The following is a 26,569-nucleotide window of genomic DNA, read 5'->3' as shown; positions in this document are numbered from 1 at the left end:
CACTGAACCAAAGTAATAATTCAAAAAGCAGTTTCTAGCTCAAAGGATACGCCACCCGTCTTCGCTACAAAGGTCACCTGGAGTAATCTGGTTATTCAGATAACGTCACGAAACACCTACGTATATACACTGTTTGGGCAAAACGCTGAGATAATGAATGTTAAATTGCGTGCTACGCAGAGTAAACATTATGCTTCAGAAAGTTATTTTATTATTATTAGTTAAGGCTACCATTAAGTCTGATAGGCGGAGGTGGTTAAAGTTTGTTGATGACAGACTTAAGACTCACCCTAAGCATTTTTGGAAAGACGTTTCATATTTCAAAAGAAAAGATAATTCCTTTATTCAGCTAATAAATGGTGATCAGTTTGTGACTGACCCCAAACACATTGCTGATGAATTTGTTACCCATTTTGAATCAATCTTTTTCACTTCTTTCCGGTCCGTTAGTCCTACCGATCCTGTTACTTCAGATTTCTTGCCCGTCGATCCGATCTCTCCTGCTGAAGTTAGCAAGGCGATCAAGCGCCTCAGACCCTCAAATAATAATAATAATAATAAATTAATATTGTACATTCATATATTTAGTTTATTGTTTGTTTGTTTTTGTATTGTAATATTTGTATTGTTAAAGCTTGGATGTTATTGGCCTTTTTGGCTGTTGTTAAGCACTTTAGTAAATGAACCCTCATAAGTCATTGCAGGCTAATTATTTTGTTTCCAGGTGTAAAGCGACAGTACAGGGCAGTGGATTTCCAATAGGATCGATGAATTGTTTCGTTGTAAGATTAAAACTTGGAAGTTGGCTATCTTCAGGGTTGTTGAGCCGTGTAGTCTTGCAGGTGTTACCTAGTAAAACCTGGATTTCGTAATTAGGAGAATTTCATATTTAATCTCCGAAATGTTTTCAGCTAAAATGATTGCGATGTTTTGGACATGCAACTTTTAGGTAAGGAATATACAACCTCAAAACCAAAATAATAGTTTCTCTGTTTTTTTTAAAATATTGTTTATTAAAATCCTTGAAACGTAAAGAATATTACACTGAAGACACGGACACATACGTAAAGAAATTATTATTTGTCACATGAATTCGAAATGGCAAAGACTTAGGAATTATGTTGACGTCTACGTATTAGAGTTGAACTCATTTATAACGAGATCTCGGCTATTGCGAGCAAACAGAGAATCGTTGGCTGGAAATTATGTATTTTATGAGAAACATTTTACGGTTAAAGACTCATATTATTTGAGAACTTCACGGGCGTAACGAGCAGCTGTTGAACTGCCTTACGAGAGACTAAGATCTATTATCGCTTTATACGTTTATGACATCCAAACATTTCACATTTCAAATCCCCGCGGATAGCAATCTCTAACCCTTCTACGATATTTACAGTCTACATTCAGGGCGTGTTTGTTTCGGTTTCCTTTCTCAGATCTCACTTAGTGCGGTACGGCACTCACGAAGAACAAATTCTTAGTTCCAGTGGTGTGGCGGAAAACCCACAGACTCTGCATGGCGGGGGTGCCGAGGGCCTAATGGGGCCCTCAGGTATCAGGGCAAATATATTGTGATCCAAAATGGTTACCCTAGGCGAGGACGGCAGAATGTTCCGCTACAAAGCTGCGTCGATTGAACAGAGTATGACCTATGATGCGGGTCCACGTGATATTGAGATTCTTGTTTTCTCCCAAGTCTCTTAATCCTTTCTTCTCTTATATTATAGATTATCAGAAGACCTAGGGAGAAGAACTGCCCGGCAAACTAACCAATGAAGTGAGTATCAGCAAAAGTTACAATAACGGTTATAACGAGTAACGGTTATACCGACCATTTTTCCAGATGTCTCTCGGATCTCGTTATAACCGAATTTGTATTTATTAGACGTGAGGCGTTGAAACTGAATTTTACGATGCAAGATTTCAGGTTCTAAGTTGCTAGGAGCGTATCCTGAGAAGTCTACGTTCATCCGACAGTATCTTTTTACTAGAATGTAGGGAGAATAATGCTTGTTCAGTTTACCTGATTTGCCAAACAAAATATCAAAGTTTCGCATCGCAGCAGCATTTGTAATTTTAACTTACTAACATACAGCATTCAGCATTTCTTCAAGATCTGTCTCCATAAAGAAATTCACTTTCGTAGTGTGACCATGAAACCTAGACTAATATATACAGAATTGTAAATCTAAGAACACATGTGAAATTTGAGGCCCGTCGATGTTTCATGCGTTATGACTCAGTTCCCGATGGCCTACGAAAACTAAAGGTGGCCGCTCAATGCACATACAAGTGTCAAACGTTATTATTTTTTAGCAAACATATGTCGCACGATTTAGGTCTTTTTCTGCTGAAGTCAGTATTTGACTGTTATCGGTTTTATGGAATTGGAGTTGTATATGCAATAGAGTTTAATGTATTTCATAAAACAGAAATATATCCTTCAGAACCCTTGAAAATCTATTAAATATTTATAGGCTGTGCTATCTTTCAGCGAGATACAGCAGACTCCTCCATACCCCACCAGGGTCGCCACCATAGCCTCGATTGACGAATGCGCGCTCTTTCAGTCAAATGTCTCGATTACTGGCTCTTATATCATGAGTTCTTAGAATTTCTTCCTTTCATTCATGTATGGAGAAGAGCGATTTTTGACAGTGGAATAAAAAAGTCTCATCTCTTCCGATCTATCGCAGTCCATCCCCAGTTGTTGGTCGATTTCAATCGATTAAAATGTGGCTCGAATTTAGAAGATTGTGTTACACTCATAAAGCTGTATACTGCAAGAATAAATGTGACTTTGTGGGTACAGAATTTCAAAATGCGTTGTGTTCTTAAGTTGGACGCTTCAGCTATGTGCGCTAAGTTGACACACATCTCCAAACTTAAGAGTTACTTCTAAATACTTAAAATGTTATGTGAAGAGGAATGAGGTGTAGACAGGCTTTAATAAAATTTGCTTTGAAAATGTATCATCTTAAAGTAAATAGACACAGATGTGTAGCAGACATTTACTAATTTGTAATTGATATCACCAGTGATAGAACAGGAAGTATGCATGTATGAACAAGTTATTATGAAATATATCTAAACTCTTAGGTTTCAAGGGAAAGTGTTCTGTTTTTGAATGATGGCATCTAGTAGAAGCAAATTAAACACGTAACAACGAAGTGTGGCGTGCTATACAAGTATCAGGAGGAGCTATTTGATAGCCACTTTACCTTGAAGATGGAGACAGTAAGGTTATTCGAAGCATCAGTGACACAGTCCACGCTACATGGTGCCATATTTCAGAAATGGGATACTCATTAGCAATGGAACGTTAAATGAAACTTTTTATATGTAAAATTATTTTTGTGTTGATATGCATGGCTTGGCATGATTAGTCAAGCCATTCTGGCCTCAGTTTATATGTTTAATTAGACTCAGAAACCTATATTTTTACAAAATATACTTATAAGTAAAAATCTGCCTTTTGAACAATGCTTTCAACACAAGATGTTGCCCCTTACACCCTACACCAGAGAAGGATATGCAGTACAAATATTTCCAATGTGTTCGTGGCTCCCACAGTTACCAGTAGCAGTAGCCCTTTCTCCATTTCACAAGCTGACTGGCATCTAGGCCGGTTTCGTTGAAGGCTTTAAACGCTTTTTCCAATGTCGCTTTATCAGGATTCTTCTCTCGAAACTCGATGTAAGCATTTCCTGCAAACAGATTACGTGTTGTGTAAATATTAAGCTTAGAAGTTTTAGCTGATTAATAAAAGATAGAAACAAAGATAAATAAATGAAATTGAAGTTAATGTTGGAGGCAGTGACGCCACACGTTCTTCATCTGTTTACTGTCGACAGTCAACTGCGAGTTCCGGTCGCTTTACACCCTCCTAATTGTTGCCGTTTGACAGGAGATTGGGAGGGTTTATGAGCCGATCTGGACATGGGGATTAATTCTTGGCCAAGCCGGGAATTGAAACCCGGTCGTCCAATCCGCCTGAGCTTTCTCGTTTAAAAATAAAAATGAACAAATGCAAATAAATAACTATGAAAACAGTGTTTAAATAAGTGAACGAATTAAACAATTTAATGCATATGAGTTTGTGACTTCTCAAATAACTTGATACAGGTACATTTTGACTGAGTAAAGGGCGATAAAGTGAATAGTTGACGTAACAACGAACGTGATGATTTGTTCCTTATGTTTGTTTTAAAGCATTGAAAGTGAGGTGGATACGGCATGTAGCAAGCTTTGGGTAAGGGAGAAGAGCGTATAAAATTTTTGAAAAGAGACTTTCTAGAGTATCCCTTCTCAACCTCAAGGGTTTGGCGGCAGATAAATGTTAAAAATTTATATTTTCAGTAACTGATGTCTTCACAAATAATAAATAGGCCTATTAAAGACTTTGTTTGTGACGAGAAACACACAAGATGGCTGAGGGTAGGCGCCGATACAGGGAAGGCGGTGGTGTACCGTCCTTATCAGCCGGAGGTTAAGTGCCAAAACGTCAAGGAATGTTATGCAGGGGCAGAGGGGTAGAAATGTTGAAAAAAGTAAATGCTCAGCCTTTTATAGCCTAGTTTATGTGTAGCAAGAGGTATACGTGTGGGATCTGAAGTTATGTTATCTGTGAATACGAGGATGTTCTTCTGGGCTGTGATGCTGTATGAACTCAGCGTCTCTGTATTTGGTGCTGAAGCATCGAGTCCCTTAATAAAGTATTCATCAAGAAGTATACTTACTATTTCCACCCTGCTTTGGGCATAACGTTATTATGAAGTAACTGTCGCGCTCGATTGCCAACAGAAGGTATCTGCCAGTCCAAAACGATGCTGAAATTAAAAGTAAAAATTTGTTCAAGTGACAGAAACTATTTCTGTATGCTGCAGTAAACAAAGTTAAATCCGAAAAACAATACAGACCAATCGAATCCGACCGTGAAATGACCTGTTCCTTTGTTCTTTGAATTTTAAAAACGGGGCAAGGTATCTTAACCTTGCACATACCTAAGCCCGCATTTAGATTTCTAGGTGACTTGAGGACGTCAAGTTTGGCCATGTGAGGAAATTTGATTAAATCGACATTGCCAATTATTTAAAATGTTACTAACTTACTTTTGCAAGCAGGTCCACACATTACTAAGTAATTGCCTCTAACAGAATTATCAACTATGTGCATACTTGACCTTACCTTAATTTGAGCAATTGTTCATTATGAGCATTAATTTATATATTTTTTGCAATAAGTGTATTTACTTTTTAAATGGAAAATTGTGTATTTTGCACAATATATTTTTGTGTTTCAGTCTTGGGGCCAGAAAAGTTGTTTGGGAAGTGGTTTTTTTCAGAACACTGTTAAACTATTTTAACTCTCAGTATGAAAATTTTGCACAGAGGATATGTTAATAGTTTCGAATGGTTCTCAGAATTAATAGGTAATATTTCAGCATTAATCAACGGATTACCTGTGGCGCAGATTTTATAAACATCGTAAGGCAATAAGGAAGTGAAGTAGATATTTGGACAATTCTTAATTTATTCAAACTGGCTTCGGAAGCAACTTAAATTACTCAATTTACTTTGTTCGCCAAAGCGTTTGGTATTGTATCCTGAATAAAATATAATTCGACAGTTCAGTTCATACTTACTTTCTTTCTTACGTCCGTAGGTAACATTAAAGTATCCGTTTGTTGTAAGTTTATGACCTCTTCCATATATTCCTTCTTGAACAGGTCTACTGTTAGAATCGAAAAAGAACATCCAGTTCATTAACCTATAAAATTACTAGAAAATATTTATCTTATATTATAAACTTTCGGAATTACAAACCGTATAATTGACTGGCAAAGTATCCTAGACTTACTGTAATTGAGATGCTTACAATATTGAGAGTACGGACTGCTTCATTGGAAAAGTTACAGTACCTACAGCAACTCGTATTCTCCCATAAACTGTACCATAGAGTGAGAGATGTACAATACCGAAATCAGTATTACCTCGAACAACAAGCCGTATCAGTTGTGGACTAAAGAACAACGTTTCGTAGACCAATTCCGTCTCCATTATCAAGGGAAATATTTTAAGGTTGACCGACACAAAAGAAACCCCGAATAATATCTTATAACTCGTTTGAAGTTTGAAGGTTTCTTGTGATTGCGCAATAACTTAAAAATATTATACACTACGAAGGTAACCTGTAAAAATTAAAGATATAAATGTATTTATATATTTTAAACTAGTTTTTGTTCTGTGAGAATTTGTTATAATTTATATACATAGTATTAATCAATGTCAAGTATTTATTCTTGAGGTAAGTGACATGACCGTGGAAGTTAGAATTTGATTATAGCGCTTTCTGTTACACGGATAAAAGTGTTTCTCCAAGTGCATAGACATTCATGTTCCAGTCATCATTAACGGAATGAGAGATTCTCGTACTAATTATTTATATTTAAGATATCAGTGTAAAGGCCTCTCAGAGGCCTCCGTGCCAAAGCACTTGTATCACGAGACAGTGAATGTCACGTAATTAAGCAAAGAATAGAATCCCTTAAACGAGTTTAATTCAATTACTTAATGTTTGCAAACTCACCTGTTATTATATGCTATGATAGAAGTTACCATTTTGTTGTCGCCGTTTGCGTAGTTGCTACGAGCACAGTTCACATTTTCTTCTGGTTTATTCGATGTGTGATAAAGGAAGTACCAGTTACCTGTCAACTGTAAGATCATTAGAGAGACTGAGACACACAAATCCTGTCTAAACCGATAGTTTTCTTGTTGCACTTTCATTAGTGCGACGATGGAATTTGTGGGGGGAGTTAACGGAGTGAGCTCATATGTCGGTGGCTGAAGTAAATTTAATGACACTGGCTACAGTCATCTTCTGGGGAACACAGTTGTGGTGTATATTGGTGTGACTTAACATAATCCTTATTGATGGCTGTCTTCTTGGTTGTTCTGCCGTGTAAAGTAAAGTAAAGTAAAGTAAAGTAAAGTTTGTCCCGCTATACGCCATGTAGGCGCTTGGGGGGAGTGGAGGTATAGCTCCTCTCTTCCTTGACCTCGGCACTAGATGGGGTGAGTGGTCAGCATCACGCCCCGGCCGGCTTTACCCCCGGGAAAGGACCCCGGTACCCATTGTAGAGGAGGCTGGGTGGGCCCCCAGAGCCGGTCTGGTCGCAGAGGCTAGAGGAAAAATCCTCTGCCCCCCCGTCGGGGATCGAACCCCGGTCGTCCAGCCCGTAGCTAGTCACTATACTGACTGAGGTAAAAGTTTACCGACGTTTCAGAGGTCCTTGGTGCCTCCATCATCGCCATCTCCATGATGATGGACGCAGCAAGGACCTCTGAAACTTCGGCAAATTTCAACCAGACTACACGGCACAGCAACTCAGAAGACAGCATTCTTCGGTCCCTAAAGCTTAAATTAGTTTTGCATTACGTTCATTAATCACCTGTTGATTGTCAATTTGAGCCGATACTTGTTGTGATAAAATTGTTTATAATGTCCAATAAAATATTTGTGTGACGGTTAAAACTATATATTTGTTGTGTGTCAGTACTTACTTCTTTCCAATCAACATTCTTCAGTTTTGGAGTACCAAGATCGCATTCACCGGAAACCAACGCCAATTTGCCTACTACGCCAAGAAGGATGATAAGATACATATTTATTGCTGTTCCTGTAATAATATAAACTTTCTTAATTTTATATTTTCGTCATTTATTGAGTATACTGAACGCATATGTGGACCTGCATGTTTCACACACAGAAAAACTTTATTATCAGAGCTACATTAATTGTTGTTACGGACATTCCATTTTCCTCCGCGTCTCCCCTCTCTATCCCACACATTACGCAGGGAAACGTATATGAATCATTTCATAACACAAGAAAAGGGCATAGGGGTTTTAATCTTTGAAATATGCCGCTAAACCAAAGTAATATTTCAAAAAGCAGTTTCTAGCTCAAGCGATACGCCACCCGTCTTCGTTACGAAGGCCAGCTGGTGTAAGCTGGTTATTCTGTTAACAACACGAAACCTTTATATACACTGTTTGGGCAAAACGCTGAGCTAATGAATGTTAAAGTGGAGTGTTACCCAAAGTAAATATTATGCTTCAGAACATTATTTTATTATTATTATTATTATTATTATTATTATCTCATCTATTCACCACTTTATGGGGTATGTTCTTCCATGTACCCGAGACAGACCTTATCCCTAACGTTCATAGGGCAGCAGATATTTCCGGGATACATATTCTTTTTAACAAGTGCCACATGTATTATATAATCTTATTTTAGTCTTTCGAATGATGTATGAAGTTCCCAAAATGGCGGTCTTCTGAAGTTCCCTGACGTCGTGTTCGCCCGGGATGTTGGCCAAATATTTTCTGAGCGACCTGGAGACAGTTCCTGTTGCCCCTCTGGAATTATTTTTGCTTGAACCTTCCACATTCTCTGTATTTCTATGAGAAGGTCCTTGTATTTCAGGATATTCTCCGCTTCATTCTTAATAACATTTCCTTCAATTAAGAGGCAAGTTCCGTTTTTGTTTCTGATTATTATGTCAGGTTTATTATTTGGGATGGTTCTATCTGTTCTGATTTGCTGGTTCCACAAAATAGTTATTTGGCTATTTTGACTTGTCTCCACTGTCTTAGGGATGTGTTCATACCAGTGCTTCTCTTCTAGCTTTACCCCAGCGTTCCTGCATATGTTAAAATGTGACTGAGTACAAACACGATCATGTCGTTGTATATACTGCTCTTTTGCCAGCACAGGGCATCCGGACATAACGTGATCTGTCGTCTCAACAAATTGCTTACATAGTCTGTATCTGTTTTCAATATTTTTGTTGCATAATATTTAGTGTTTAGTGCCTGGTCTTGTGCTGCTATAATCTGACTTTCAGTTTCCCCTTTCAGATCTCCTCTTGTCAGCCACAGAAACGTGTCTTCTTTGCTTATAAGTTGTCTGTCCAAACTTCGGAGATACTGCCCATGCATTATTTTGTTCTCCCATTTTCTCTTTATTCTTTCTTGAATCAATGTCTTGATTTGTTTTCCTTCGTTTGTGTCATTGATTTCATCTTCAGAATTTAGTTCTTCTTTGATTTTCGATGCTGTCTTAGTTATTGAGCTCATTATTGCTTGAGACCTGTCTTGTAATTTTATGATATTAATATATGGAACCTTCTGATGGTTTATGTGCAAATACTCTGCCATATTAACTATTTCACTTTTGTCTGTTACTTCAATTTGTGACTGTGCTCTTTACGTGAATTCTGTCTGCGTCTGCCCTCGGGTGATGCATCCCATAAATTGTCAACAGTTTCCTAGTTTTCCTGTCAATTTTCTTCAGTTCTTCCAGTCTCCAGTTAATTATTCCAAAACTGTACCTCAATACTGGAACTGCTAACGCATTTATGACAGTGATTTTGTTTCTGGCATTCAGTTCAGATTTTAGTGTCATCCTTAATCTTCCATTATATTCCTTCTTCAGTTCATATTTCATTTGTAGATGTTGTATTCCATCTCCTTCCTCAATTCCTAAGTATTTGTATGTTTATTATTATTATTATTATTACATGGCGAGAAGCGGGACAAACTTTACTTTACTTTTAGTAGTAGTATGAACCGGGATAGTTCAGTCAGTATAGTGACTACCTACGGGCTCGACGACCGGGGTTCGATCCCCGACGGGGGCAGAGGATTTTTCCTCTAGCCTCTGCGTCCAGACCGGCTCTGTGGCCCACCCAGCCTCCTCTACAATGGGAACCGGAGTCCTTTCCCGGGGGTAAATCCGGCCGGGCGTGATGCTGACCACTCACCCGCATCTAGTGCCGAGGTCAAGTTAGAGAGTAGCTATACCTCCACTCCCCCCAAGCGCCTACATGGCGTATAGTGGGACAAACTTTACTTTACTTTACTTTTTGTAGTAGTAGTAGTATCGTCATCGTTATGAATTATATATGTACAGTCAGAATGCCCCAAAAAAGGATACTCACATCCAATACAAACAACAGCATTGTGTATACATCTTTCTTCGAAACATGAAGAATTTCTTTAAAAAACGTCACAGGTTCACAGGCCAAAAATAAGATTCTCAGATTCCACATGAACAAACCAAATCTGCTGCCAACGTTTCGAGAACCATCTCTGTTTTCATCATCAGGGTTGCTCGGTGACCACTCCGTTCCTTTGTTGCGCTGCTAGTGCGCCTATCCTGTCTTATTTCTAATTAAAATGCATGCATTTCTTACGTCTTCCCATGCCATAATCCACTTCCTGTCCCTTAATTCGTCCGCCCTAATAGTATTTGAGGAATACGAGCAATGAAGGCCCTTAGTACTTAATTATGTGTAGGCTACTTATGTGACCTGGGACTCTTCTGCGTCTCCTTTGTGAATTCCTTAGGACAGTCGTTTATATATTCGTAAAGCGGGGGTTTTTCTGTGCCTCATGAATTTTAAAATACCTAGAATAAAAGAAATACATGACTTTCCTGTCGATATTATCACCGCAGTTTGTCATAAGGTAAATAAATCCGTAACGTAAATTCCTCATAGGAGTGTTTTATGTCATAAGTGATTAGAAGATGACGTTAAAGCAATTTTTTTGTAAGCTGATGTGCTTCTCGCACGTTTTGCCGCAGAGTAGAAAAATAACACCAAAATGCTTTGATCACAAACAGTTTTTTATGTTAATTTCCGTTTTAACAATGTTTGTATATTTTTCCGGTATCCTTAAGGTTCCTGATCACTGCGGGTCCCAACTTTTCGTTGCCTTGATCTATGGTCATTCGGTAGGACTCCTTGGGCGAGGGATCGGCCCGTCGCAAGGCCTCTACCTGTACCCAGGACAGCACAACACAGACAAACGCGGAAAAACATCCATGGCTTGAGTGGGATTCGAACTCACGGTTACTGCTACCAAGCGGCACAAGGCCAACGCCTCAGACCCCACAAACAGTTTTTGAGAAACTTAATCATATTTACCTTCAAAATAAAATTTCAATTGAAATACTCTATGGCTATGTTGAGTTAATTAGGAAAATATGCATTAAAGGTTTTAAATAATTTTATTTGTTCATTACAAAGTATATACCCTACAAATAAGTGCGTGTTACAAATTTTCGTAGTCAGAATGTCTGACTTGTTAGCGAACAGCACAATTCTTCCATGTTATCGATAAAGATAAAAATGTCTCTGTTTAGCCTTACTGATAAATACATATCAGAGGAGTCACGGATATTCTCGTACAAAAAAATAAATACGAGTGCAGTCAAGCATATTCTCTTCAAACGTAGTTTCTGAACATGAACACTATTAAATAAATATCAAAGAAGTCAAGGATATCGCCTTTTAACATATGTCATTAGTATAATTATAAAATTAACAAATTTTTGGACATGGCATTGTGAGCGTTTCCTATAACAAAATTAGAAATTTAACACCATCGGTAGTGAAGCATTATACATTCCATTTCTGAAATCGTGTCTAAAGTTCTACTAATTGTACTGAACAAAATATGTTGTTTGTTATTATTTAAGCCCTTTTAAACGGATACTGGGATCATGGGTTCGAATTCTGCTCGAGGCATGATGTTCTTCTTCATATTTATGTTGTGCTGATCTGTGTAGGTCGAGACCTTGCGACGGGCTGATTCCTATGCAAGGAGTCCCATAAGTTGTCTACACATTAAACGAACAGCTTTACATGTGTAAAGCGACTAAGGTTCTTCACGAAATGCAGACCCACAGAGTAAATACGTAAACCCTCATAAGTCATTGCAGGCTAATTAATTTGTTTCCAGGAGTAAAGCGACAGGGCCGGGCAGTGGATTTCCAATAGAAACGATGAATAAATTCGTTGTAAGAGTAAAACGTGAAAGTTGGCTGTCTTCAGGGTTGTTGAGCCGTATATTCTGGCTAAAGTTACCTAGTAAAACCTGGAATTCATGATCAGGAGAAATTCATATTGAATCTCCGACGGGTTATCAGCTAACATGATTGCGATATTTTGAACATGAAACTTTTAGGTAAGGAATATACAACCTCAAAACCAAAATAATAGTTTCTTTGTTTATTTTTAAAATATTATTTATTAAAACCCTTGAAACGTAAAGAATATTACACTGGAAACACAGACACATACGTAAAGAAATTATTATTTCTAACACGAATTCGAAATTGCAATGATTTATGAATTATGTTGACGTCTACGTATTAGAGTTTAACTCATTTATAACGAGCTCTCGGCTATTGCGAGCAAACAGAGAAGCGTTGGCTGGAAATTATGTATTTTATGAGAAACATTTTACGGTTAAAGCGTTCACGGTTAAAGAACTTCACGGGTGTAACGAGCAGTTGTTGAAATTCCGTACGAGTGACGAAGATCTATTATCGCTTTGTCCGTTTATGACATCCAAACATTTCACATTTCAAATCCCCGCGGATAGCAATCTCTAACCCTTCTACGATATTTACAGTCTACATTCAGGGCGTGTATTTTCGATTTTATTTCTGAGATCTCACTTAGTGCGGTAAGGTACTCACGAAGAACAAATTCCTAGTTCCGGTGGTGTGGCGGAAATCGCCGCAGACTCTGCGTGGCGTGGGTACCAAGGGCCTAATGGCGCTCTCAGGTATCAGGGCAAATGTATTGTGAGGGCAGAATGTTCCGCTACACAGCTGCGTCGTTTGAACAGAGCGTGTCCTATGATGCGGGTGCACGTGATATTGAGATTCTTATTTTCTCCCAAGTCTCTTAATCCTTTCTTCTCTTATATTATAGATTATCAGAAGACCTAGGGAGAAGAACTGCCCGGCAAACTAACCAATGAAGTGAGTAACAGCAAAAGTTACAGTAATGGTTACAACGAGTAACGGTTATAACAAGCAATTTTCCTGAGTCTCTCGGATCTCGTTATAACCGAATTTGTATTTATTAGACGTGAGTCGTTCAAACTGAATTGTACGATGCAAGATTTGAGGTTCTAGGTTGCTAGGAGCGTATCCTGAGAAGTCTACGTTCATCCGACAATATCTTTTTACTTGAATGTAGGGAGAATAATGCTTGTTCAGTTTACCTGATTTGTTAAACAAAATATCAAAGTTTCGCATCGCAGCCGCCTTTGTAATTTTAACTTATAACATACTGCAAGGAGCATTTCTTCAAGATCTGTCTTCATACAGAAATTCACTTTCGTAGTTTGACCATGAAGCCGAGAGTAATAAATACAGAATCGTAAATCTAAGAACACATGTGAAATTTGCGGCCCGTCGATGTTTTATGCGTGATGACTCAGTCGCGATGGCCTACGAAAACTAAAGGTGGCCGTTCAATGCACATACAAGTGTCATACGTTATTATTTTTTAGCAAACATATGTCGCAAGATTTAGATCTTTTTCTGCTGAAGTCAGTATTTGACTGTTATCTGTTATATGGAATTGGAGAGTTATATGCAATAAACTTTAATGTATTTCATAAAACAGATGTATATCCTTCAGAACCCTTGAAAATCTATTAAATATTTATAGGCTGTGCTTTCGTTCCGCGAGATACAGCAGACTCCTCCAGACCCCAACATAACCTCGTTTGCACGAAAGCGCGCTCTTTCAGTCAAACGTCTCGTTTACTGGCTCTTATATAATGAGTTCTTAGAATTTCTTTCTTTCATTCACGTATCGAGAAGACTGGTTTTGCAGTGGAATAAAAAATGCCTCATAGAGTCCGATCTATCGCAGTCCATCCCCAGTTGTCGGTCGATTTCAGTCGATTAAAATCAGGCTCGAATTTAGAAGATTGTTTTACACTCATAAAGCTGTATACTGCAAGAATAAATGTGACTTTATGGGCACAGAATTTCAAAATGCGTTGTCTTCTTAAGTTGGACGCTTCAGCTGTGTGCGCTAAGTTGAAACACATCTCCAAACTTAAAGAGTTACTTCTAAATACTTAAAATGTTATGTGAAGAGGAATGTGGTGAGGACAGGCCTTAATAAAATTTGCTTTGAAAATGTATCATCTTAAAGTAAATAGACACAGATGTGTAGCAGACATTTACTAATTTGTAATTGATTTCACCAGTGATAAAACAGGAAGTATGCATCTATGAACAAGTTATTATGATATATATCGAACCTCTTAGGTTTCAAGGGAAAGTGTGCTGTTTCTCAATGATGGCGTCATGTAGAAGCAAATTAAACAGGTCCCAACAACGAGTGCCCTGCTATACAAGTATCAGGAGGAGCCATTTGATAGCCACTTTACCTTGAAGATGGAGACAGTAAGGTTATTCGAAGAATTAGTGACACAGTCCACACTAGATTGTGCCGTATTTCAGAATTGGGTACTCATTAGAAATGGAGCGTTAAATGAAACTTTTTGGGGTGGAAAAGTGATTTTTGTGTTGATATGCATGGCTTGGCATAATTTGTCCATTCCCTCTGGCCTCAGTTTATATGTTGAATTGGACTCAGAAACCTATATTTTTACAAAAGATCCATATCTGTAAAAATCTGCCTTTTGAACAATGCTTTCAACAGAAGATGTTACCCCTTACACCCTACACCAACGAAGAATGTGCAGTACAAATATTGAAATTGTGTTCGTGCGCTCCCATTGTTACTTGTAGCAATTGTCGGATCTCCATTTCACAAGCTGACTGGCATCTAGGCCAGTTTCGTTGAAGGCTTTAAACGCTTTTTCCAAAGTCGCTTCATCAGGACTCAGGTTTCGAAACCCGATGTAAGCTTTTCCTGCAAACAGATTACGTGTTGTAAAAATTCAGCTTAGAAGTTTTAGCTGATTAATAAAAGATAGAAACAGAGATAAAGAAATGAAATTGAAGTTAATGTTGGAGGGAGTGACGCCACTCGTTCTTCATCTGTTTACTGTCGACAGTCATCTGCGAGTTCCGGTCGCTTTACACCCTCCCCCACGTAGCCGTTTGACAGGAGCTTGGGAGGGTTTATGAGCCGTTCTGGATGTGGGGAGGAATTCTTGGCCATGCCGGGAATTGAAACCCGGTCGTCCAAACCGCCTGAGCTTTCTTGTTTAAAAATACAAATGAACACATGCAAATAAATATCTATGAAAACAGTGTTTAATTAAGTGAACGAATTAAAACAAATTAATGCATATGAGTTTGTGACTTGTCAAATAACTTGATACAGGTACATTTTCACTGAGTAAAAGGCGATAAAGTGACTAGTTGACGTAACAACGAACATGATGAATTGTTTCTTATGCTTGTTTTAAAGCATAGAAGGTGTGGTGGATACGGCATATAGTAAGCGAGGGGAAGGGAGAGGAGCGTATAAAATTTTTGAAAAGAGACTTTATAGAGTATCCCACTCTCAACGTCAAGCGTTAAGTGGCAGATAAATGTTAAAAATTTATATTTTAAGGAAATTATGTCTTCACAAATAATAAATTTGCCTATTAAAGAGTTTGTTTGTGACGAAAAACACACAAGATGGCTGATGGTAGGCGCCTTTATAGGGACGGCGGTGGTGTAACGTCCTTATCAGCAGGAGGTTAAGTGCCAGAACGTCAAGGAATGTTATGCAGGGACAGATGGGTTAGAAATGTTGAAAAAAGTATATGCTCAGCCTTTTATAGCCTAGTTTATGTGTAGCAACAGATATACGTGTGGGATCTGAAGTTAATTTATCTGTGAATACGAGGACGTTCTTCTGGGCTGTGATGCTGTATGGACTCAGCGTCTCTGAATTTGATGCTGATGCATCGAGTCTCTTAATAAATTAATCATCAAGATTATACTTACTATTTCCACTCAGTTTTGAGCAATACGTCATTATGATGTAACTGTATCGCTCGATTGCCAACAGAAGGTATCTGCCAGTCCAAATTTTTGCTGAAACTAAAAATAAAAATTTGTTCAAATGACAGAAACTATTTCTGTATGCTGCAGTAAACAAAGTTAAATCCGAAAAACAATACAGACCAATCGATTCCGACCGTGATCTGACCTGTTTATTTGCTCTTGGAATTTTAAAAGAGGAGCACGATTTCTAGGTGACTTGAGGGCGTAAAGTTTGTATATGTGAGGAAATATGATTAAATCGACATTGCCAATTATTTAAAATGTTACTAACTTAGTATTGCAAGCAGGTCCACACATTACTAAGTAATTGCCTTTAACAGAATTATCAACTATGGGCATACTTGAACTTACTGTTACTTGAGAAGTTGTTCATTATGAACATTTTTGTTATGGGTATATTTACTTTTTAAATGGAAAATTGTGTATGTTGCACGATATATTTTTTTGTGTTTCAGTCTTGGCGCCAGAAAAGATGTTTGTGAAGTGGTGTTTTCAGCACAGTGATTAACTATTTTAAATCTCAGTATCAAAATTTTGCACAAAGGATATATTAAGGGTTTCATGTGGTTCTCAGAATTAATAGGTAATATTTCAGAATTTCAGCATTAATCAACGAATCACCTGTGGCGAAGATTATTATAAACGTCGTAAGCCAATAAGGAAGTGAAGTAGATATTTGGACAGTCCTTAATTCATTCAAACTGGCTTCAGAGGGAACTTAGGCTGGGTCCACAAGACCGAACAAAGTACGTCCGTTGCACCGGACGTAGGTGAGGACACCAACCGACCGCCAATTACCGTGGCAGCTTGAAAGGATTTAGAAAGAAAAAAATAGCATTGTCTGTACTTACAAATCATAATTTTATGACTGACGTCACGATGTGCGTTAAAACTTACGTACTTTGTACGGTCGTGTGGCCCAAGCCTTATATGACACAGTTTACTTTCTTCGTGAAAGCGTTTGGTATTGTTTCCTGAATAAAATGTAACTGGACACTTCAGTTCGTACTTACATTTGGCGGTGAGAATGTTAAAGTATCCGTTTGTTCTAAAGTTAGAAGCTTCTCTAGCGAATGTAACTTTACGCTGTTTCCTGTTAGATTCGAAAAAGAACATTCAGTTCATTAACCTATAAAATTACTAGAAATTTTTTATCATATTATATTATAAGCGGCCAGAATCTCGAACCGTATAATTGACTGACAAAGTATCCTAGACTTACTGTAATTGAGATGCTTACAATAATGACAGCACAGACAGCTTCATTGCAAAATATACAGTACCTACAGCAACTCGTATTCTCCCACAAACCGTACCAGAGAGTGAGAGATGTACAATACCGAAATCAGTATTACCTCGAACAACAAGCCGTGTCAGTTGTGGACACTAACCCAACGTTTCGTAGACCAATTGCGTCTCCATAATATAGGGAAATATTTTAAGGTTGACCGACTCAAAAGTAACCCAAAATAATATTTTGTAACTCGTTTGAAGTTTTCTTGTGATTTCGCAATAACTTGGATAGAAATGTTTTTGTTTTTGTAATTTACCATTGTCTAGGTTTCATTAAAACCACAGTTCATTGGTTGTACTTGCGTTTTAAGCGAGAGAAGGACAAAAGCCTAGCCTGTTGGGGCTGTCTGTTCGAATTAGGCTCGTACGTGGAACAACCAGGGGGCCAGCCGCCCTCGTGCGATTTTTACAACGCTCTATTATCTTGTAGGATGAAAATTACATATCTGACGTCAGAAAACACGTTTTGTTATCGTCAGTATTTGTCACTGTGAGCGACTTGAAGATTAGGCGTTTGTTAAGACAGTAAAACGAAGAAATATTACGCGTCATACTGATTAGCACGTAGAAGGATAGATGTTAATCTTCACAAAATGAATGAATTAACGTAATGACCCACTGAAGATGGGAGTCTTCTAGGTTGTTGCGCCCTATAGTCTGGTAGAAGTTCAGGGACGTTTCAAAGGTCTTTGCTGCCTCCATTATCAGTGCGATGAGTCGCAAGGACCTCTAAAACGTCGGTAAACGAATACCAGACTACACGGCGCAACTACCCAGAAGACAGCCATCTTCAAATTCACTGCCGTGAAAACCTTAAATCCTACATCTAATGACCCATGATATTGAAATTAAAGAAAACTATTGAAATGCGTGAAAAAATTTACAGAAGTAGGCCTAATTTTATAGCATTTGTAATAAAGTGCAGCGACTTTTAATAAAATTTCAGTGATTTATAAGTGGCGTATGTGGGGCCACGTCTGTAAAGATTCGAGAATCCGCGGCCTAGACGATGGATAAAGCCCAAAATAACAGTTTTACAAATTACAGCTTGTTCTAATTTCAGAACAAAATAAATGTTTAGTAACAAAATATAATACACTAAGAAGGTAACCCGTAACAATAAAATAGAGAGTAAATCATTTTAACACTAACGATGTGTGAGGAACTGAATCAGCTGTAAACATGGAGTGAATTGTTTCTAAGATTTACAGGGGCTGCACTGGTAGTTGTCGGACATTTTAATAACATTTTCGTCACTATATATATATATATATATATATATATGATTGTATATATTATTTTAAAAATGTTTGTGTTGTTTGGAATTTTGTTATAAATTGTATACATAATTTTTGGTGTGGAAATCAATGTCAAGTATTTATTCTTGTGGTAAATGTCTCAGTTTTCATAGTCTTTTTCACTTGTGGCCATGTTTTCCATTAACATTGTTATTTAACTCAAATAGAGAATTGAATGTATTTAAATATGAATTGATGTATATTTATTCTAAATTTCTATTGCGGTTATTTTATATTGCGAGCGAATGACCGTGGAAGTTAGAATTCGATTATAGGGCTTTCTGGTACACGGATAAAAGTGTTTCTCGAAGTTCTTCGATTTTCATGTTCCTGTCATCATTAACCAAACAAGAGATGCTCCTATTACTTATTTATATTTAAGATATCAGTGAAAAGTCCTCTCAGAGGCCTCCGTGTCAAACCACTTGTATCACGAGACAGTGAATGTCACGTAATTAAGCAAAGAATAGAATCCCTTAAACTAGTTAATTTAATTACTTAATGTTGTAAACTTACCTCTTATTATATACGGTGTTGAAAACTGAAATTCCATTGAGGCTGAACGCGTAAATGGTACGAACACAGTCTAAATTGTCTTCTACTTTATTCGATGTGTGATAGAGCCAGTACCATTTACCTGTCAACTGTAAGATCATTAGAGAGACTGAGACACACAAATCCTGTCTAAACCGATAGTTTTCTTGTTGCACTTTGATTAGTGCGACGATGGAATTTGTGGGGGGAGTTAACGGAGTGAGCTCAGATGTCGGTGGTTGAAGTAAATTTAATGACACTGGCTACAGTCATCTTCTGGGGAACACAGCTGTGGTGTATATTGGTGAGTCTTAACATAATCCTTATTGATGGTTGTCTTCTGGATTGCTGTGCCGTGTAGAGTGTAAAAGTATACCGACGTTTCAGAGGTCATTGGTGCCTCCATCATCGCAATCTCCCTGATGAAGGAGGCAACAAAAAGCTCCGAAACGTCGGTAAACTTGTACCAGACTACACGGCGCAGCAACGAAGAAGACAGCATTCTTTTGTCCCTAAACCTTAAATTAGTTTTGCATTACGTTCATTAATCACCTGTTGATTGTCAATTTGAGCCGATACTTGTTGTGGTAAAATTGTTTATAATGTCCAATAAAATATTTGTGTGACGGTTAAAATTATATAATTGTTGTGAGTCAGTACTTACTTCATTCCAATCAACATTCTCCAGTCTTGGATCACCAAGATCTCATTGACCGGAAACCAACGCCAATTTGCTGACTACGCCAAGAAGGATGATAAGATACATCTTAATTGCAGTTCCTGTAATAATATAAACTTTATTAATTTTATATTTTCGTCATTTATTGAGTATACTGAACGCATATTTGGACCTGCATGTTTCACACAGAGAGAAACTGCGTTATCAGACCTACATTAATTGTTGTTACGGACATTCCATTTTCCTCCGCGTCTCACCTCTCTATCCCGCTCTTTACGCAGGGAAACATAAATGAATCATTTCATAACGCAAAAAAAGGGCATAGTGGTTTTAATCTTTGAAATATGTCGCTAACCAAATTAATATTTCAAAAAGCAGTTTCTAGCTCAAGGGATATGCCAACCGTCTTTGTTACGAAGGCCACCTGGTGTATGCTGGTTATTCTGTTAACATCACGAAACACCTACGTATATACACTGTTTGGGCAAAACGCTGAGATAATGAATCTTAAAGTGGAGTGCTACCCAAAGTAAATATTATGCTTCAGATCATTATTATTTTTATTATTATTAGTAGTAATATTAGTAGTATCGTCATCGTTATGAATTGTATATGTACAGTCAAAATTCCCCAAAAGATGTATACTCACATCCAATACAAACAACAGCATTGTGTGTACATCTTTCTTGGACATTCTCTATATAACTGAAACATGAAGAATTTCTTTAAAAAACGTCACGCGTTCACAGGCCAAAAATAAGATTCTCAGATTCCACATGAACAAACCAAATCTGCTGCCAACATTTTGAGAACCTCTGAGGGACTTTGTGGACATACTGTATATTTTTCAGAACCCTTGAAGATCTATTAATATTGATACGCCACTATTTTTATATGCCTAATATGTTAATTTATTTACAATTGACCAAGAAATCTTGTGTAGTGTCTAGTAGTGTCGGCGTCCAACCTACTATAAAGCCTGTTGTTTCTTATGCGTTTATGCAAATAATTAATTCGATGGTTCAGGGACTAGCTTTACAGCATAGTCGCTCAGCTGGTAAAGAATTTTCCATTTTTCTATGAAGCTCTGATGTTCATGTCCGTATACATAAGAATTCTTCACCAGTTTCTATCTTACGCCAGACCCTGTCATTACTTCTTGAGGTTTTAAAATTAAAATGTACGCATTTCCTACGTCTTCTCATATCCCACGCGTCTCATCTCCCTTAATTTGTTTGCTCAAATACTATCTCTAGAAGTATACGGGTAATGAAGGCCCTAATTATGCGTTGTTTAAATGAAGTGCGTAGCAAGACAACGTTATGAACTGCTCATATTTGCCTGTTTGTCCATGCGTCCCGTCGATTCAACTCGAGAACCACTGGACGGATTTGGATTAAATTTGATGTGGAGGTTGTACTATTTTCCATGACCTCAAATTTGTACTTTTGAATTTTCTGTGCGCGTTGATAACAGACCGACGGATGAGGAAAATCGAGAGGCAGACATTGAAGTGCTGCGATCGTTTGGAACTGTCCATCAAGTTCTCATTGTCTTGAAATGCATATAGCAATGAACTCGTAGAATACACTTTCCAAGCTTGTTATTCATTTACCTCTTGGTTATGTGTTATTTACTTACAGAATTTGGGGCTCTAATGCTATCTCCTGAAATATTTCAGGTCATGTTCTTTTCTTGGACTCCTCCCGTGTGGGATATTTCTTTTTCTTTGAAATGTGCATTTATGAATAGTGAGTGTCAAAACCACTGCATCTGCACAATTTCTACTCAATCCTGATTTGTCTGCTCGATCCATCTGGTAGTGAATCAGGAGAGACTTGTGTTGAGAAATGGCCGCTTAATTTTGATTATGAAACATCACGTTCATGCTCGTAAGATTCTTTTACATGCCGGCTTTACATCCCTTAAGGACCGGGTTTGAACCTTGGGTCTAGCGGCGAGCACGCTAAGTACTAGTCCATCAAGTACGACCTTCAGGTCATGTGTTTAGATAAATTCTATTACGTTTCTTAACAAAATATACAACAACACAGACATGCACATTTCCTTTCAGTTGACATTATCACTACAATTCAACAGGAAGATACTAACGTTAGACAGATATGATGTCATTTGTAAGGTAACTTATCTGACATCGTTGCAGGCCTGTCGTATTGCGAAGGTGACTAAATGCTGACCTTGAAAATACCTGTTGTATTACATGGCTAATATTTTTAGTGTCCGACTGTAATTACACTTTTGGATAATAGTACACACTTTGTCCATTAATTTCATATCATATTATGCAGATTAGATTAAATTGCTCTAATTTACATTCGCGCGTTCCATTTCAGACGTAAACAGGTCGTCCATTTGTATCCAAGGTCGTTAACATCGTCTATGGTTTTGTAACCCACAAAATGCAAATGTATTTGAAATTCCCAATCAGCAGGCTATAAATCATTCGCTGTTTTATGTAAGAATGGATATAAGTGTTGTAGCTAGACATGTCTATGTGTGCCTGGAGGACATAATATACAATTTCGAATTAAACGTGCAGATTCGATCAAATTCCGTATGAACAAAGAAGTCATTTGTTGTTTGTTTTAATTATTAACCTGTCTGTTTGCTGGGGACTTTATTATTATTATGTGATTATTGAATTGACTTTGTTATTATTATTATTAGTAGTAGTAGTAGTAGTAGTAGTAGCACTAGTAGTATCGTCATCGTTATGAATTGTATATGTACAGTCAGAATTCCCCAAAAGATGTATACTCACATCCAATACAAACAACAGCATTGGTTGTACATCTTTCTTGGACATTCTCTATATAACTGAAAAATGAAGAATTTCTTTAAAAAAACGTCACAGGTCCACAGGCCAAAAATAAGATTCTCAGATTCCACATGAACAAACCAAATCTGCTGCCAACATTTAGAGAACCATCTCTGTTTTCATCCTCAGGGTTGCTGGGTGACCACCCCGTTCCTTTGTGGCGCTGGTTGTGCGCCTATCCTGTCTTATTTCTAATTAAAATGCATGCATTTCTTACGTCTTCCCATGCCATAATCCACTTCCTGTCCCTTAATTCGTCCGCCCTAATAGTATTTGAGGAATACGAGCAATGTAGGCCCTTATTACTTAATTATGTGTAGACTACTTACTTGACCTGGGACTCTTCTGCGTCTCCTTTGTGAATTCCTTAGGACAGTCGTTTATATATTCGTAAAGCAGGGGTTTTTCTGTGCCTCATGATTTGTAAATTAGGTAGAATAAAAGAAATACATGACCTTCCTGTCGATATTATCACCGCAGTTTGTAATAATGTAAATATAATTGTAACGTAAATTGCTCATAGGAGTGTTTTATGTCATAAGTAAATAGAAAATGACGTTAAAGTAATAAATATTTCTTTATCGCATGTTTTGCCACAAAGTACAAACAACAACGCCAAAATGCTTTCATCACAAACAGTTTTTTGAGAAATTTAATAATTTTTAAAAGCAGATTAAAATTTGTATTGAAATACTCTATGGCTAAGTTGAGTTTATTAAGAAAATATACAAGAAATTTTTTAAGTAGGATCATTTATTGATTACAAGAGTATATACCCTACAAATAAGTGCGTGTTACAAATTCTCGTAGTCAGAATGTCTGACTTGTTAGAGAACAGCACAATTCTTCCATATTATCGATAAAGATAAAAATGTCTCTGTTTAGCCTTACTGATAAATACATATCAGAGGAGTCAAGGATATTGCCTTTTAACAATTACCATGAGTATAATTATAAAATTAACAAATTTTTGGACATGACATTATGAGCGGCTCCCATCGTTTTTATGTACAACAAAATTATAAATTTAACACCATGGGTAGTGAAGAATTATACGTGTGCCATGCTATACAAGTATCACCATGAGCCATTTGATATCAACTTTACCTTGAAGATGGAGCAGTAAAGACATTCGAAGCATCAGTAACAGTCTACACTACATGGTGCTGTATTTCAGAGTTAGGATACTCATTAATAATGCAACTTTTGAATGGAACTTTTTGTGGTGGAAAATGATTTTTATGTTGATATGCATGGCTTGGCATAATTAGTCAAGCCCCTCTGGCCTCAGTTTATATGTTGAATTAGACTCAGAGACCTATATTTATACAAAAGATTCATATCTGTAAAAATCTGTCTTTTGAACAATGCTCTCAACAGAAGATGCTACCCCTTACACCCTACACCAAAAAAAATGTGCAGTACAAATACTGCAATTGTGTTCGTGCGCTCCCACAGTTAGCAATGGGCAAAACTCCATTTCACAAGCTGACTGGCATCTAGGCCGGTTTCGTTGAAGGCTTTGAACGCTTTATCCAATGTCGCTTCATCAGGATTCCGGTTTCGAAACCCGATGTAAGCAATTCCTGCAAACAGATTACGTGTTGTGTAAAATTTCAGCTTAGAAGATTTGTCTGATTAATAAAGGATAGAAACACAGATAAAGAAATGAAATTGAAGTTAATGTTGGAGGCAGTGACGCCACACGTCCTTCATCTGTTTACTGTCGACAGTCATCTGCGAGTTCTGGTCGCTTTACACCATCCTCCAGGTAGCCGTCTGACAGGAGCTTGGGAGGGTTTATGAGCTGTTCTGGACATGGGGAGGAATTGTTGGCCAAGCCGGGAATTGAAACCCGGAAGTCCAATCCGCCTGAGCTTTCTCGTTTAAAAATACAAATGAACACATGAAAATAAATAACTATGAAAACAGTGTTTAAATAAGTGAACGAATTAAACAATTTAATGCATTTGAGTTTGTGACTTCTCAAATAACTTGAAACAGGAACATTTTGACTGAGTAAAAGGCCATAAAGTGACTAGTTGACGTAACTATGAACATGATGATTTGTTCCTTATGTTTTTTTAAAGCATTGAAGGTGAGGTGGATACGGCATATAGCAAGCTTTGGGTAAGGGAGAAGAGCGTATATTTTTTTTTAAAAGAGACTTTAGAGAGTATCCCACTCTCAGCGTCAATGGTTTGGTGGCACATAAATGTTAGAAATTTATATTTTCATGAACTGATGTCTTCACAAACAATAAATAGGCCTATTAAACAGTTTGTTTGTGGCGGAAAACACACAAGATGCATGAGGGTAGGCGCCGATACAGGGAAGGCTGTGGTGTAACGTCCTTATCAGCCGGAGGTTAAGTGCCAGAACGTCAAGGAATGTTATGCAGGGACAGATGGGGTAGAAATGTTGAAAAAAAAATGCTCAGCCTTTTATAGCCTAGTTTATGTGTAGCAAGAGATATACGTGTGGGATCTGAAGTTATGTTATCTGTGAATACGAGGATGTTCTTCTGGGCTGTGATGCTGTATGGACATTTATATTTCTAGGTGACTTGCGTGCGTAAATCGATATTGCCAATTATTTAAAATGTTACTAATTTTTATTGCAAGCAGGTCCACACATCACTAAGTAATTGTCTTTAACAGAATTATCAACTATGTGCATACTTGAACTTACCTTATTTTGAGTGATATATATATATATATTTTGCTATGGGTGTATTTACTTTTTAAATGCAAAATTGTCCATGTTGCACGATATATTTTTGTGTTTCAGTCTGGTCGCCAGAAATTTTTTTGTGAAGTGGTGCTTTCAGCACTGTGGTAAACTATTTTAACTCTCAGTATCAAAAATTTGCACAGAGGATATGTTAAGGGTTTCGTATGGTTTTCAGAATTAATAAGTAATTTTTCAGCATTAATCAACGGATTACCTGTGGCGAAGATTATTATAAACACCGTTAGCCAATAAGGAAGTGAAGTAGAAATTTGGACAGTTCTTAATTTATTCAAACTGGCTTCAGAGGAAACGTAAATAACACAATTTACTTTGTTAGCCAAAGCGTTTGGTATTGTTTCCTGAATAAAATGTAACTGGACACTTCAGTTCATACTTACATTCTTTGCTTGTGCCATAAAATTATCCGTTTGTTGTTAAGTTAGTATCTTCTTCAGTGACTCTAACTTCACGCTGTTTGCTGTTAGATTCGAAAAAGAACATTCAGTTCATTAACCTATAAATTACTATTTATCTTATTATATTATAAACTTTCGGAATCTCGAACAGTATAACTGACTGGCAAATTTTCCTAAACTTACTGTAATTGAGATGCTTACAATGATGAGAGTACAGACGGACAGCTTCATTGCAAAATATACAGTACCTACAGCAACTCGTATTCTCCCTTAAATTGTACCAAAGAGTGAGAGTAGTACAATACTAAAATCAGTATTACCTCGAACAACAAGCCGTGTCAGTTGTGGACTAAAGAACAACGTTTCGTAGACCAATTGCATCTCCATAACAAAGGGAATATTTTGAGGTTAACCGACTCAAAAGGAACTCCGAATAATATTTTGTAACTCGCTTGAAGTTTGAAGCTTTTTAACGATTGCGCAATAACTTGCGTAGATTTTCTTTTTAACATTACCATCGCCTAGGTTTCATTAAAACCAAAGTTCATTGGTTGTACTTGCGTTTTAGGCGAGAGAAGGACAAAAGCCTAGAATCTTGGGGCTCTCTGTTCGAATCAGGCTCATACGTTGACCATTCACGGGGCCAGCCGCCCTCGTACGATTTTTACAACGCTGGATTATCTTGTAGAATGAAAATTACATATCTGACGTCAGAAAACACGTTTTGTTATCGTCAGTATTTGTCGCTGTGAGCGACTTGAAGCTTAGGCGTTAATTAAGAAAGTAAAACGAAGAATATTACGCGTCATACAGATTAGCACGTAGAAGGATAGATGTTAATCTTCACAAAATGAATGAATTAACGTAATGACCCACCGAAGATGGGAGTCTTCTAGGTTTTTGCGCCCTATAGTGT

General features: G+C 37.4%; 1 protein-coding gene and 1 long non-coding RNA gene across 2 annotated transcripts; both read right to left on the bottom strand.

Moving 5' to 3' along the window:
• Nucleotides 1-3,000: 3,000 nt before the first annotated feature.
• On the bottom strand, nucleotides 3,001-22,864 carry LOC147874905 (uncharacterized). The gene is made up of 6 exons (XM_087340900.1): nucleotides 22,834-22,864; nucleotides 7,569-7,684; nucleotides 6,592-6,719; nucleotides 5,648-5,736; nucleotides 4,743-4,832; nucleotides 3,001-3,710 (listed from the first exon to the last, which is right to left on the bottom strand). Exons 2-6 carry the CDS (start codon nucleotides 7,668-7,670, stop codon nucleotides 3,577-3,579), a joined length of 543 nt encoding a protein of 180 aa, XP_087197026.1. The 5' UTR covers nucleotides 7,671-7,684; nucleotides 22,834-22,864; the 3' UTR covers nucleotides 3,001-3,576.
• Nucleotides 14,059-19,797, bottom strand: LOC147874906 (uncharacterized). Its single transcript, XR_015532719.1, has 5 exons — nucleotides 19,651-19,797; nucleotides 18,969-19,096; nucleotides 16,875-16,954; nucleotides 15,802-15,897; nucleotides 14,059-14,770 (listed from the first exon to the last, which is right to left on the bottom strand). It is a non-coding gene; the product is annotated as an uncharacterized LOC147874906 (long non-coding RNA).
• Nucleotides 22,865-26,569: the final 3,705 nt, after the last annotated feature.

The sequence above is a fragment of the Zootermopsis nevadensis genome, unplaced genomic scaffold (assembly GCF_977971745.1).
Source record: "Zootermopsis nevadensis isolate Lab colony 2312 unplaced genomic scaffold, Znev_1.0 Znev_ptg000003l, whole genome shotgun sequence".
Lineage (NCBI taxonomy): Eukaryota > Metazoa > Arthropoda > Insecta > Blattodea > Termopsidae > Zootermopsis > Zootermopsis nevadensis.
The sequence above is the reverse complement of the archived record's forward strand: the minus strand, read 5'-3'. Positions and strand labels throughout refer to the sequence as shown.

Bases quoted from the DNA above. Each gene is read 5' to 3' on its own strand.
- LOC147874905 (XM_087340900.1), bottom strand. From the start codon at position 7,670: ATGTATCTTATCATCCTTCTTGGCGTAGTAGGCAAATTGGCGTTGGTT. The intron at 4,833-5,647 runs GTAAGTATGAAC...TTTTAATTTCAG, and splicing joins CTACGGACGTAAGAAAGAAA to CATCGTTTTGGACTGGCAGA. The intron at 3,711-4,742 runs GTAAGTATACTT...ATCTGTTTGCAG, and splicing joins CCCAAAGCAGGGTGGAAATA to GAAATGCTTACATCGAGTTT.